The 13493-nt window shown below is 41.6% G+C and overlaps 1 protein-coding gene and 1 pseudogene across 7 annotated transcripts in view; both read right to left on the bottom strand.

Annotated features, from left to right (window-relative positions):
• Positions 1-1224: 1224 nt before the first annotated feature.
• LOC109416122 (dynactin subunit 4-like) lies at positions 1225-3340 on the bottom strand (annotated as a pseudogene).
• Positions 3341-8173: 4833 nt separating this feature from the next.
• Positions 8174-13493, bottom strand: part of LOC109621640 (1-phosphatidylinositol 4,5-bisphosphate phosphodiesterase) — a 246422-nt gene continuing 241102 nt past the window's right edge. For all 7 annotated transcript variants that reach the window (XR_003893511.2, XM_029858134.2, XM_029858132.2 and 4 more), the window contains one exon: positions 8174-12797. Coding sequence is in view for 6 of the 7 variants with exons in the window: in XM_029858134.2 (XP_029713994.1) it covers positions 12729-12797 (69 nt within the window). In the remaining variant the exon portion in view is untranslated. The remainder of the gene's footprint in view (positions 12798-13493) is intronic.

Here is a 13493-nt window from a genome sequence, read left to right as displayed (position 1 = left end):
ATAGGGTGGAAAAAGGGTGAGGGCAAGGGTGGCGCATACATCACAATGAAAACATAACCGAAAATACCCAAAGTTACTTAGTTACATGGACTTTTTAACGGACTGCAACTTAAGGGATAGCGCTTGTTATCAGAATGTGCTACATTTGATACTCCATAAATTTTCTTTTATTGTTCTCAGCAGATATTTTCTAGTTATCAGAATTAGTTAAGTTTATAAGTTTACCATGTCCTCGTTATTTCTTCGTTTCCAGGATTTGTTGTAGGTTTACAGGTTCACCATGTCCTCCCAATGCAAGGTGATGCAAACTAAATTGTCTTTTTGATTTAATCATTTCTTCTTAGAACATCTGGAGTTGTTCCAGAAATTCTTAGGCAACGTTGTCTTCAGTCACAATTAGGTTTACAGATTCACCATGTCCTCCCATCGCAAGGTGATGCAAACTCAATATTCTTTTTAATTCAATCATTTCTTCTTAGAACATCAGGAGTTGTTCCAGAAATTCTTAGGCAACGTTGTCTTCAGCCAGAATTAGGTGGAGGTTTACAGATTCACCATGTCTTTCCATCGCAAGGTGATGCAAACTTAATTTTCTTTTTAATTCAATCATTTCTTCTTAGAACTTCTGGAGTTGTTCCTCATCTCATCTCCATCAACTTTGTAGTTTAAAAGGTTCACCATGTCCTCTCAGAACTGCAAGGTGATGCTAAACAAGTCTTCTCCATCAACTTTATAGTTTAAAAGGTTCACCATGTCCTCTCAGAACAGCAAAATGATGCTAAGCAAGCCTACTCCATCAACTTTGTAAAATTTGTAGTTTAGAAGGTTCCCCTAGTAATCACAGTGCTGAAGCCTTATTGCATGCAGATATACGGTGTATTTAGTGCAATCATTACTTAACATGCAAACTTAAGGTTGATTTAAAGTGGAAGTGGGCAATTATAGAATCAAATTAAGATTATACTGGTATAATCGTGAAGCAGTCGCATAATTGCCCACTTCCACTTTAAAACAACTTTAAGTTTGCATGTAAAGTAATGATTGCTCTGAGTACACCGTATATCTGCATGCAATAAGGCTTCAGCACCGTGGTTACTTGGGTCACCATGTCCTCTCAGAACTGCAAGGTGATGCTAAACAAGTCTTCTCCATCAATTTTGTAGTTTAAAAGGTTCACCATGTCCTCCCAGAACTGCAAGGTGATGCTAAGCAAATCCTCTCCATCAACTTTGTAAAATGTGTAGTTTAGAAGGTTCACCATGTCCTCTCAGAACTGCAAGGTGATGCTAAACAAGTCTTCTCCATCAACTTTGTAGTTTAAAAGGTTCACCATGTCCTCCCAGAACTGCAAGGTGATGCTAAACAAGTCTTCTCCATCAACTTTGTAAAATTTGTAGTTTAGAAGGTTCACCATGTCCTCCCAGGACTGCAAGGTGATGCTAAGCAATTCTGCTCCATCAATTTTGTAGTTTAAAAGGTTCACCATGTCCTCCCAGAACTTCAAGGCCTTCTTCATCAGCTTTGTAAAATTTGTATTTAAAAAAAAAGTTGCCTTAAATCTTAACATATAGTATTTACAAGATGTCATATGTATGTAATTTAATAACACATTCAATCCCTTTCAAGAAAACATTTCTCTCTAAAGTTAAAATACACGTTAATAAAAATATCTCATATAAAGTCGTCGAAATAGCATCCGACAACTTGACGACCAAGGTGGTGGCGAGTGCCTGCTTTTGATGTTCCTTCGCCGGAGTGCTGCTCTTCTCTACTACGGTGTTCACGTACGTGTACTGCAGGGAAAATCCGATGACAATCCCGTCCTGTGGACTACAGTCCTCGTTCGGTTGAACGACCAGCTTCATTGCAATCTGGTTTGCAGTGCGCCAAATGATGAACTTGGGATCTTCTTGCTGAAATTGCACAACCTCGTCGAACTCGGCCGAATCGTCCCGATGATTTATGACAATCCGATGAATCCGGCAGCCGGAAGGTCCCATTCACCTTTGCCTCTACCATTATCGTATCTTCTGCGAGTGACGCCTGCTTGATTAAGCTAGTGCTAAGCCATCATCAGCGAAGAAGAAGCACTGTTTTCCGCCGCCTGCTTGAGTTCGGCTTCTCCTCTGTCTCCATCGGAAGTTCCATAATCGTAATAGTCATATCGTTTATGGTGGGATCGATGATTTTCAGAGTGAGGAATGTGTCCTCTCCCTTGACCAGGATCATGCGCCCGATGAATCTCACTTCCGGTACGTGGGTGATACGCCGCAAACATGGGTTACGATATTTGATCGAGCTGGGATTGTACTCCGACTTGATGACGATGTGATCGCACTGGCGGTAGTGCAATGATCGCTTGATCGACAGCAACTTGTGCTGTGGGAATAGCTCATTAACGGAGAACGGTTGCTTGGAGGGATGCGATCAGCTCCTTGGTGAAGATGTCTGCCGGCAGTTTCTCCACCGTCTCAGTGGCAACCGATTTGTTGATCAACGAAGGCGTCGGTTTGACTTGTGCTTTGCTCTCAGCCCATCCCATTTGTCGCCGGATCATCGCAACGCTCAATCTGACTGGAAAATTTGCTCTACTTAGGAGTCTTCCGACGCCACAGCTCCTGTTCATCTTGCTTTTTGTGCAGGACAACTGACTGATAGTGCTCCAGCAGCAACAGTGAAAATCTTGTGGTATTGGCATACTTCGATTCCAGCAACTGTCCCGCGGCAAAGGTTTGATCCGGAATTCCAACGTCCCTCGAGCTCCAACGACAGTTCAAGCATGACAGATAGTACATTTTCTTTGCAATCGGTTTCCCAGCAGAAGGCTCCGGAGTACCCTCCTTCTTCGATCCATTCCCACTGGCATCACATTCACTTTTGACCTCTTCCGCACTCCTGGAGCCGGAACGATCGCCGTCGATGCCCTGACTGAAAGAGTGTGCTGTCAGCTCGTATTGCATCTATTCTTCCGGATTTTAGCTTCAGACGATGGAATGTTCTCCAGACGGTTGGAGAACAGAAATGCGAATCCACCTACGAAAGGAGAAAAAGTGCCATGACATAATCAAAAGCAAAGTAACGGAGCCTCACCTCATGACAAACGCAAAATCCACATCTCAGCTTCATGCAGTAGCACAACTTTGTCAGCGGATTCAACAAGCCACAAACGCACGCATATTCTACAAAGTTAAGTAGCATCAAAAATGCCATTTTTCTACGAAAAAGTCTGCGTAAACCAAGATCTGATTAACAATTTTTAAATCACTCGCGAGTCGCGCTGACCGCCAACCAAAGCAATGCAAAAACAAAACTAACTGTCACTTTGACATTGACTTCTGTCAATCTACACGAAGAGACGAAACTACCCAAAAGTGAGTTCTTTCCACCCAACTTCGGGGTTGCGTGCGTCAAGCCAATTTTGAGTTGATGGAATCGATGTTTTTGTTGGGTTGTTCCCGCTTGCTTCCATGTGAAAAAAATACCTAATTTTAAGTTTTTTCCACCCAACCGAAATTTTGACTAGGTTGTATTCACTCAAATTTGAGTACTGTGCTAGAAACTCAGTGTTGGCTTGACGCACGGAACTGCAAAAGTTGGGTTGTTTCTCTCTTCACTCTCTGACAACAATAGAAAGAGCGCATGAAAAGGGAGATGAAAAAGAACTCAAAATTGAGTTTAAAAGTACCTAATTTTGAGTTTTTCAGTTTCTCCGTGTAAGGGGTCGGTCATAAACTAGGCTAACAAACGAAAAGCCCCATATGCCGGTCACAAATGATGCCGTGGTCACCAAAAAAATACAAGTTGTATATCGTTATCGTTGGTTGAACTACGAAGATGATTTGCTATAAACCACAGACATCAAAATGACATAGGCTTATCGTATTTCGGGATGGCGATGAGGATGAAGCAGCATTCCAAGAACATAACCAAAATTTAACCACAACTACCTGCCACAAAAAAACAACACGATCGAACGAAAATAGGAAAAAGCAACCCAACTTCAAAACAAAACCAGTATGTTCAAAACGCTTACCCCAAACAAGCGACCCAAAGGTAAATTACGTTGATCATTTAACTAACACATTCTCTTACAGCTCAATATACCACATCGATTTCCCACCTTTCTCAATCCTTTACCTTCCAGGACGCGCGCCATCAAGCAACCGAAACTGCACCGCGCTCGCGCTGTATACGAAGAGCGAGGTTTTTTGGTGTTGTACTTTTTAAAACATCGCGCGCGCTGAAGGGTTAAGGCCACGCAAAACTTAAAAGCCGCAGGGCTTAAGAGGTTGCTATGCCTACTCCCAAATTCAAAGATGTATTACGGACGATGCGAGTTCTCGGACTTGCATTGGAGACTTGGCCCTATGACCCCCTTGTGCATCAATAAAATAAAATAAATTTCAAATATCATTGCATGGAACTTAGAGAGTCTAAAATTATAACTGTTGCAATTTAAGAGAAACCGGTGTTTACAAACGCGTTCTGTTTTGCAAAATTGAAGTGGTAAATTATGTTGCCTAGGATGCCACTGTACTACGTGCCTACTATGATGGATTTTGAAGTTCAAATTCAAATTTGATCTAATGCGCTGTAGTTATTTGTGCCTTTTTCTGGTGTCGGCAGACTATTACTGATTGGTAATATGTATTAATAAAGTCAGTAGTCGTGGATTATTACTCTTGATTTGTACAAATGGGAAAGACATGAATTTTGGTGTTACTATTTTTATTCAATGGCTTAGTGCGACCTTCTGTACAGATGGAGATATGGATTCCAAAATACGACCTAATAACGGACTTTAACATAAAAAAATGAAAATGTTAGCATTATTTGGTAAAAGAGGATTGGAAATGATTAACACTATTCCATAGCGGCCAGCCACAGAAAAACAATAAGATAGATATAAACATTACCATTATCCATTACCATATTACCTTATATCCTTGGCTGAATTCAGGTACGGTAATTGCATCCAGTACAAACTGCTTCATGATGACGAATCGAAATAATAGAATTACGAACAAAGATTAGAAAAAATGGGATAAGGTACAGACGTGTTAATGTAACATTAATTCAGTGGCATGAACAAATCAAAGCAACGGTATCAAAAGGCTTGTGATAGGTATACGGATATTCTTGCAAACAAATCACGAAGAAAATGACGAAACTTATAAAATTGCAGACAGATCAAAAACTAAGGTCAAATAAATAATCAGAAAGATAATTTGTAACGAGCCATTTAAAACCTATTTTTATAGCAACGCAGTAAAAAAGTAAAAGGAGGATTGTAGTACTTCGGTGTCCCGATACATGTGCTGGTTGTTAGGAACAACGTGAAGAAATGATCATAGTAGTCGAGAACCCTCTGGAAAGGGAGAATTTCGAGAGACGTTGTGCAAGAAGGTCACCCGTTTTATAAGCGCAAGTCAGCTTCAAAGAATTGTTTGTTTTCGTTCTGTACACGACCCCACAGCTCGATGCATGCTGATCGACGCGAAGATGGGCTAGGGGCTGTCTGTTAATTACGTAAGGGAATTTTAGCGATTTTTCGACACCCCCTCCCCCCCTTGTAAGATTTTTTGTATGAGAACCCAAATATTTTTGTATGGCGCGTAAGATTTCTCAAACCCCCCCTCCCTCCATAAACCCTTACGTAATTAATGAACAGCCCCCTACGAGCTCTAGGCGTAACCGGCCGACACGGCCGTGCACCTGCAAAATATGCTGCCATCAAGGTCCGTCAAAAGAACAACCTTCGAGCTCTGCGTTCGTTCACATTCCCCATGAAAAGCGAAGCAAGCTGGAACAGAAGGCGCAAAAGTTGACGTTCGTCGGCTACTCGGACTGCCACAGGCGTTCCGTTTCATCGACAAAACGACGAAGAAGGTAGTCATCAGTCGTAATGTACGTTTCGTGGAAATGGAGGACGCAGTCGAATACGAGGGTTCGACGCACCGGTCACCGTCAGCGACGATGGTGGAGTACGAGTCAGTGCTTTCACAACCAGCTATGGAAGACGAATCCGATTCCTCATCCTACGACTCATCGTGTAAAGAAGTGCTCGACGGCGATGATTGCCATGGCAACGAGAATGATGAAGAAGAAGAGACGCCACTTCAGAGTTCAACTAGAAGCACGATGGGGCAGAAACCAGTTCGATTCCGGAAGACCACCGGCATGGCAGGCACGCTTGTGGCGGAATCGAGAAGTTTCGTTGAGGCAGTCAACGGTCCAGAAGCGGCGCAGTGGCATGTTGCAATGGATGAAGAAATCAAGTCGCTGAAGATGCACGGTACCTGGAAGCTGCCGAATCTGCCCGCTGACGCAAACCCGTAGACAGTTATTGAACTTTCAAGCGCAAAGTCGACGAGAATAGCAACGTTTGCACAGGTTGGCTGCGCAAGGATTCTCCCAGAAATTCGGGACGGACTTCGACGAGATATTCGCTAGGTAGTGCGACAGTTGCCAGTGCAAAGAACACGCTGGTGAAACATGCAGACTTCAAGACGGTCTACCTCAACCTGGATGACACGGTCTACATGCGGCAACCGGTCGGCTACGAGGTGGGTGACAAGAGCTCCGTGTGTTTGTTGCAGAAGAGTCTGTACAGTCTCAAGCGAGAACTCGAGCAAGCGGGACACGTGTGGAACCGGAAATTTGATGGCGTCCTGAAGCAGCTAGGCTTCACACAATCAGCCAACGATTTGTGCTTTTACGTTCGACGACGAGGCGATCAGTTTACGGAAATATCTGATCGTGTATCTGGACGATATAGTCATCGCTTGCCACACCGAATAAGAGTACGCCGAATTGATGACAGCTTTAAACCGCAGCTTTACGGTAAAATCGTTGAGGGATATTCGCCATTTCTTGGGTATCCAAGTCCGACGCAGCGAGGAGCAGTATTTCCCTCAATCAACGAATCAATGCATCCAGACATTGTTGGAAACCAGAAGATGACGAGTTTCCGTGGGCAGTTGGTGTTCTTCCGTCGAGGAGGAGTGTTGATGATGTGACTGCAAACCTTAGCATGCCATGACTTTTCCAATGCATTTTGAAATTTTAGTCGCGTTGCTATCCAACAGCCTCCCGATTTTCGCGGTGTGGACGATGGTTGGTTCTCTCAGCAGCTGATGCGGTTCGTGGTTCATTCGCCTTCTCCAAGTCCAGTCTTCCATCTGCACACCACCATAGATGGTACGCAACACCTTCCGTCCGAAAACTCCAAGGGCGCGTTGATCCTTCGTAGAGCGCATGTTTCGTGCCCAAAGAGGACTACCGGTCTAATCAGCGTTCTGTAGACAGTTAACTTCGTGTGACGGCGAACTTTGTTCGATCGTAGAGTTCAGCGAAGTCCATAGTAAGCTCGATTTCCTGCCACAATGCGTCTCTGAATGTCTCCGCTGGTGTCGTTGTCGGTGATCACCGGTGAGCCCAAGTACACGATTTCTTCAACCGCCTTAGTTTCATCACCGCGAAACTAAAAATTCTTTTAACGATCGGCTACCAACCGATCACGCGCTTCTGCATATCGCCCATCACGATGAAAACTCAAACTGTTCTCAGTTTACGGCTGGCTTGTAGGGCCGGACACCAAACCCCTAATTTCCGGAGGATCATAGTTCACAGTTTAGCTAGAGTCCTTCCCTGGCACTCGAACGTCGATCAGCCGCCCCTAACATGGGGATCAGACGCTGTTCGAAAAACAGACGCTCAGGTATGAAGAAACCCTTACCATTCAGCCAACGACAAAAATTCCCGCCGGGGTTGGTTACCCGATCTTCCCTAAGGTTCGCGGCCGGTGCCACGCGATGGTAGGGATAGGAGTTGCTGGGCAGAGACTAACGGATCCCAATGGAGTCTGAATTGTGCGTCATACCCAGCCTTTAGCGTGCCAATAGCTGTAGATGTCAAAGGCTGAACTCCAGGATAGTTTGGAAGACCTTGAATGTAATAATATCGATTTGTCTTTTAGCAGATTCAGTATGACTTACTGTAACGAGTACAGATCTGTGATTCTGTACTCCAAGTTAATTTGAATGTTCTGCATTGTCCTTATAATGTCAACGAGTGACTTCAGAGTTTCCAAGAGGTTCACGGACTACCCTATTCGAATCTTTTTGGGGTCTCGTTTGTGATATCATTTCAACTGGTAAATACTGAAACAAACTAATTTTTCTAATGGATGCTCTTTATTATACCTTATATTTTCTGGTTTGCTTTGGTTGTTTGTCTAAATTTCCTCTTGGTTTCTTTTTACTTCTTTTTTTTTACATACATATGATGCTCTTCACTCACTGACGACGGTTTCGCTTCGTTCCTTTGTTGCTTAACTAAATGCCTGCTTCTCCTCGCTTGCACGCACACACGCGCGGATTGATTGTTATTTTTTTTGGAAATGTTTTTCAAACACAACAATGTTGTCCGCCTAGTCTATCCTTGCATGCCTTCTCTCCGCACTTTATATGTAGGTAGTTATCTCTCTTCTTAGCTGGGTAATGTAATCCTAACGAAAATTATAATACTTTTTTAGTTTACGAGAGTTTCCTTTTACACGAGGTGTTTTTTCTTGTTTTCTTGATATTCTTCTAGGAGCTCTAGAATCGGTTTTTTTTTTCAACCAAGCTTCTATTAGGGAGCTTTCTCTTAACATGTAACGACTAGAAAACGTGTTTTTTCCTGTTTCTGAAAGAAATATGCGATTCTACATAACAGTAGATAGTGGTGTGCAGTGTATGTCTAGTGTGTGTGTGTTTGCGGGTGAGTGTGTTCATGTTGTTTCTTCAGGAGTAATAAGTTCGTTGAATGTCTTTGTATTTGTGGTTTTTAAATCCTAATCCAATGAGATGGGATGTGTCTTAAAGTACACATGAGATGAGAAACGGTGTGTAGTGTGTATGTGAGAGAAAGAGAGACAGTCGTCTCTCGGGTTGATTATACGATAAAAAAGTATAAAGGGATGATTTTTTGTATTATAGGCACTCATGATTCTTGTAGTTCTTGTTTTTGCATATATTTAGGATTTCTATATCTTTTCCTGGTTTACTTCCTAGTAGAACGTCAGCAACTTGAATATACATGTTCCTATTTGATGAGGAATGGCGACAATGTGGGATTAATGGGACAGACTTTTCTTCACTAGAGATGGAAAGGAACTAACGCTCTCGGGAGGGACGCTGGGTAGAGAGGTGACGATTGCAATACTCATCTCATTGTTTTTTTTTCCTTTACTTAATTGCTCTAAAATCTATATATTAGGTTGATGTTTTGCGGTTTGCAACTTGTTTAAAATTTGGTTGTTTTATAACTTTGTTTTCTTTATATCTATTTTTTCATTCAGTAATTTTAAAAATGACTATGATGTACACTTCTGCATTATTTATATTCTTATATATTTTGGGGTTATCATGTTTTCACTTTTTATTTGTTTTCTATCCGTCCAGTTCACTCCGTTGTTAAATGGGGCAATAAAATACTTGATTGTGTGTTGAATTTAAAACAGTTTTGATTGCTTTATTCAAGAAATGTGTTAGAAGAGCCGCTACTTTTCCGATCGATGTCATGTTTTGAATTTGATTTTTATTCCAATACCACCATATAATACATAAATAGTAACTTATAGTTGACGTTTGGTCGTTTTATAATTGACTTTTGAATAGAAATATAAAAAAAGTATTTCCAAAGTAGAGCTTTGAGTGCAAAAATACAACAATTTAACAACTAGAACATAAAGCTACCGTGAAGTACGTGAAAGTTATGAGGCAAGTGAAACAATAAGCTAAAATCCTGAAACAAATATTGGTAAGTAGCAATTTGAATGCATTTGTTGTCAAGGACGACAAACCTATCGCAGTAGCTCAGATAGTATTAGATCGATCATAGTAGTCATTTATGTTGCATAGAACCATTCTATACTAAACCGTCACCAGAGGCACCGTCGTCTTTTCCTTTACTTTTACTCTGCTATTCACGACAGGTAATTTGCCCAGTATATCTGTTGGCATTGGAAATGGAAGTTGTTTGGAAGAAAGAAGATTTTTTCACCGAAAAAAATGCAAGAGGAAACGAAGGCATATCTTTTCGACGGCAAGAACTTCCCGAATTGGAGCTTTCGGATGAAGACGCTACTGGAGATGCTAATCGATTGCATTCGGTGGGATGTGGACGAAATCCCGGAATTCCAGGAAGACGAAACGGCGCAGAAGAAAGCTCACAAAGCGAATTGCAAATCGTTGCTGATGGAGAAGATCGTGGATTCGCAGCTGGAGTACATCAAAGGCAAGCCCAAGGGCAAGACCACTTCGAAGGCGATCTGGACAACGTTTTTGAAGAAGGGAATTTCCGGTCAGTTTTATCTACTGAAGCAACTGGCCGTGATGAAGTACAGCAAAGCGGAACCGATGGAAGAGCACTTGCTGTGGCTCGAGCGGATCATCCGAGAGTAGGCCGCAGAGCACATCGTGATGCAAGATCGACTGGTAGTGTTCAAACTATTGTGGATTTAGCACTAAATTGGTGTCGGATATAACTTCATTGACTTCCGCTGCTTTTTCTATGCGTTAAACATAACGTCGGAAGTTGTGCACTGTATAGTAAATCTGTTGCCCTATTCTGCGTACTACTTCGCGCCTCGAAGGTCGACGAGAAATGGAAAAGAAAGACTTGCCTCGAAGCCCGTCGTGGAAAGGAAAAGAGGGATGAGCCTCGAAGGCCGTCGAGAAATGCAAAAGAGGAACGCGTCTGGAAGGCCGTCGAGAAATGGAAAAAAAGGACGCACCTCAAAGGCTATCGAGAAATGTAAAAGAGGCGAATATACTGATCCTTGGTAGCAGCTGTAAATTATAAAAATTGTCATCAGTGCTCATGCTCATTTTGGAGAGATTTCCAAAAGAATTCTACCGAGAAACTCTGGAAGCATATAAATAAGTCTGGAAGAAATCCTGGAAGGTACTCCTGCAGACCTCGAAAAAAGAAATTCCTGCAGCAGTCCTCGGAGGAACTCTGGTAGAAATCCGAAAAACAACTCTCGGAAATCCCGTAGGAAACACCGAAAAAATCTCGGAAGAAACTCTTGGAGCTAATACGTAGAAAAACCTGTGGATGGAATCTTGAGAGAACTTCCTAGAGAAACATAGGAAAATAAACTCCGGCAAACCTTCAGAAAAAATGATGAATTAAAAGAAGAATTCGCGGTAAGATTTCTGTGAGAAACTGCAAAAGAATTTTGAAAATAAATCCAAGGAAGAGTCCCGTAACGTACTCAAATAATGGGTAGTATGCAGATCGCAAGAAATTTCTTGGCCTATCTCGATCCGTGGAAAATTCAGGCAAGGAATCGCTCAAGAAATGAGAAAGCGTCGCTTTATTCCGGATCCTAGTACGGAGCTCAAACGAAACGTCAAATCAAATGGGGCTTGCTGTGTTAAATTTCTTAACCATTCCGGTCACGGAAAAATAATGCACTGAACGAAAATTACTTAAGCGATTCCGTTTGAAGTGTATACCTCGCATAATCTTGGATAACAAAAAGGTCATTGCAAACTTTAGGTTTCATTACAATTATCCATGGTACACGACCTCTGATATTTTGAAAGTCAATTGATTCCAGTGAATGAACTATCCACTGTTTATCCGCTTGCCTCATTACCTTCCCGACTTCACGCATTTGTGAAAGGCATCATTCGGGTCTCCCATCGCCGTTATAAATAGTAACTGTTAACATCAATTAGATTTTAATGAAACTGAATATGCATCACTACAACTCAATTTTGCTACCAAAATAATGTTTAAACTCAACTTTTTCAACGAACAATACAAGTCAAAATTAAACTTTTCCAGTTCGATATTAATAGCCATTTTGTAATTATCAAACTTAGGTGCATTCCCTACTATAAAGTTGGTGAACAATCTCATTTGTCTACTTGTTTAGAGTGTGTGTCTGTGGTGAATGAATGTTCTGCGTGTACATATGTACGATTGTGTTTGATTCCTACATCCGTTCACCTGTTGATAAGAAGTAAAATTCATTTGATCCCGCTCATTGTTGTATGTAGTTCGATAGGTGATGTGCTTGTGTGTGTTGTGGATTGGTTGCTTCCATCGCAAGTCCTAACCACTGAGCCTCTCACCAATAGCCTATTGTTCTTCCACACTGTGGCTGCTGACGGGCCCCTTTCGCGACGCATGCCTTGTCCTGTCCCTTATCCCGTCACATAAACAACGATCAATAACGAAACAACTAATCTCACTTTGATTTTTCTTTTCATTTGTTTTTCTCCTAACGTGATGCTACTCATTGATAGGTTCCGTTTGCACTTTTGCTAATACTAGTTAGTAATAGTATCTTATTTCTTTTGTTTCTTCATGTTTTTTTTTTTGGTTCACCTAGTTTCTGTTTCGCTCAAAATGATACATTTCTTACAGTTTTGATAGTAGAGCTGCTTATTTACTTTAGTCTATCTTCTAAAATATGGGGTTTTTCGTATTCTTAATACATCTGTTTGTTTGTTTTCTGATTCATTCCTGTTTGATCCACCCTTGTGATGGTGATGATTCTTGATGTTTCCTTCTTGCTGTTACTTGTTTACTGCCATACACATTCGACAGGCCTGTCCTCCTGATTTTTACGGCATTTGATAACAAAAGAAAAAAAAAGTTCAGTTCTTCTGGTTTTGCTAGGGCTATTTCGTGGATTCGTCCGGGGGAGGCGAACCGTTTTCCAACATTCAGGCGTAGAACTCCATCTTGCTGGCCATCTTGTACTCTTCCTCGTCGACCTTGTACATGTCGATCAGCTGTTGGGGGATGAAAGGAGAGATTTGGAATGGAATTACAAGTTAGTTTTTAACAATGCATAGTACAGTTGGGTTAGTGATATGCCAACCAATGATGTTTTGGATTAAAACATCCTTGTTGTTAACCTTTGTAAGATTATTTTAACATTATTTTAAATTGTTATGCGGAAACATTTCTAGCATTTAATAAAAAGCAAAACAAGGTTAGTTATCAGCGGGGTAGCGCGGACGTCAACCACGAATAGATGTGCCGTAGCCCACATGAATTTGACATGTTTGGGAAATTGACACTTTTGGGCACTCTGACAGATCTGGGAAGTGCACGACATCTGCGAATTAGTCATTATCATAAATTATTACTTAAGTAAAACGTGTAAAACTAGCAAAAGGTTACGAAAATTTTGGCGTGCAATCGTTCGAAATTACACGACAACGCGAAGATAGCAAATAAATCAGTAAGAAATTGTGTAACGCATCAGTTTTCAGCACAAACAATTTTGAACGTGTTTTTGTTGTGAGCTACGGGGATTTTGCCTTTTGCTGGCCCCCTGTTAGTTATAGTACCCGAGCAGGAGAAAATAGCTGCAGAATACCAAACTCAGGTATGGAAAACCGAATACCTACAACCTGAATGAGGTATTAAGAAGCCCTGCATAAGAGGTAAAATACCTCAAATAATAACTGGTGTATATTCTG

This window comes from Aedes albopictus, chromosome 3 (assembly GCF_035046485.1).
Source record: "Aedes albopictus strain Foshan chromosome 3, AalbF5, whole genome shotgun sequence".
NCBI lineage: Eukaryota > Metazoa > Arthropoda > Insecta > Diptera > Culicidae > Aedes > Aedes albopictus.
This window is presented reverse-complemented; position numbering and strand designations above follow the sequence as displayed.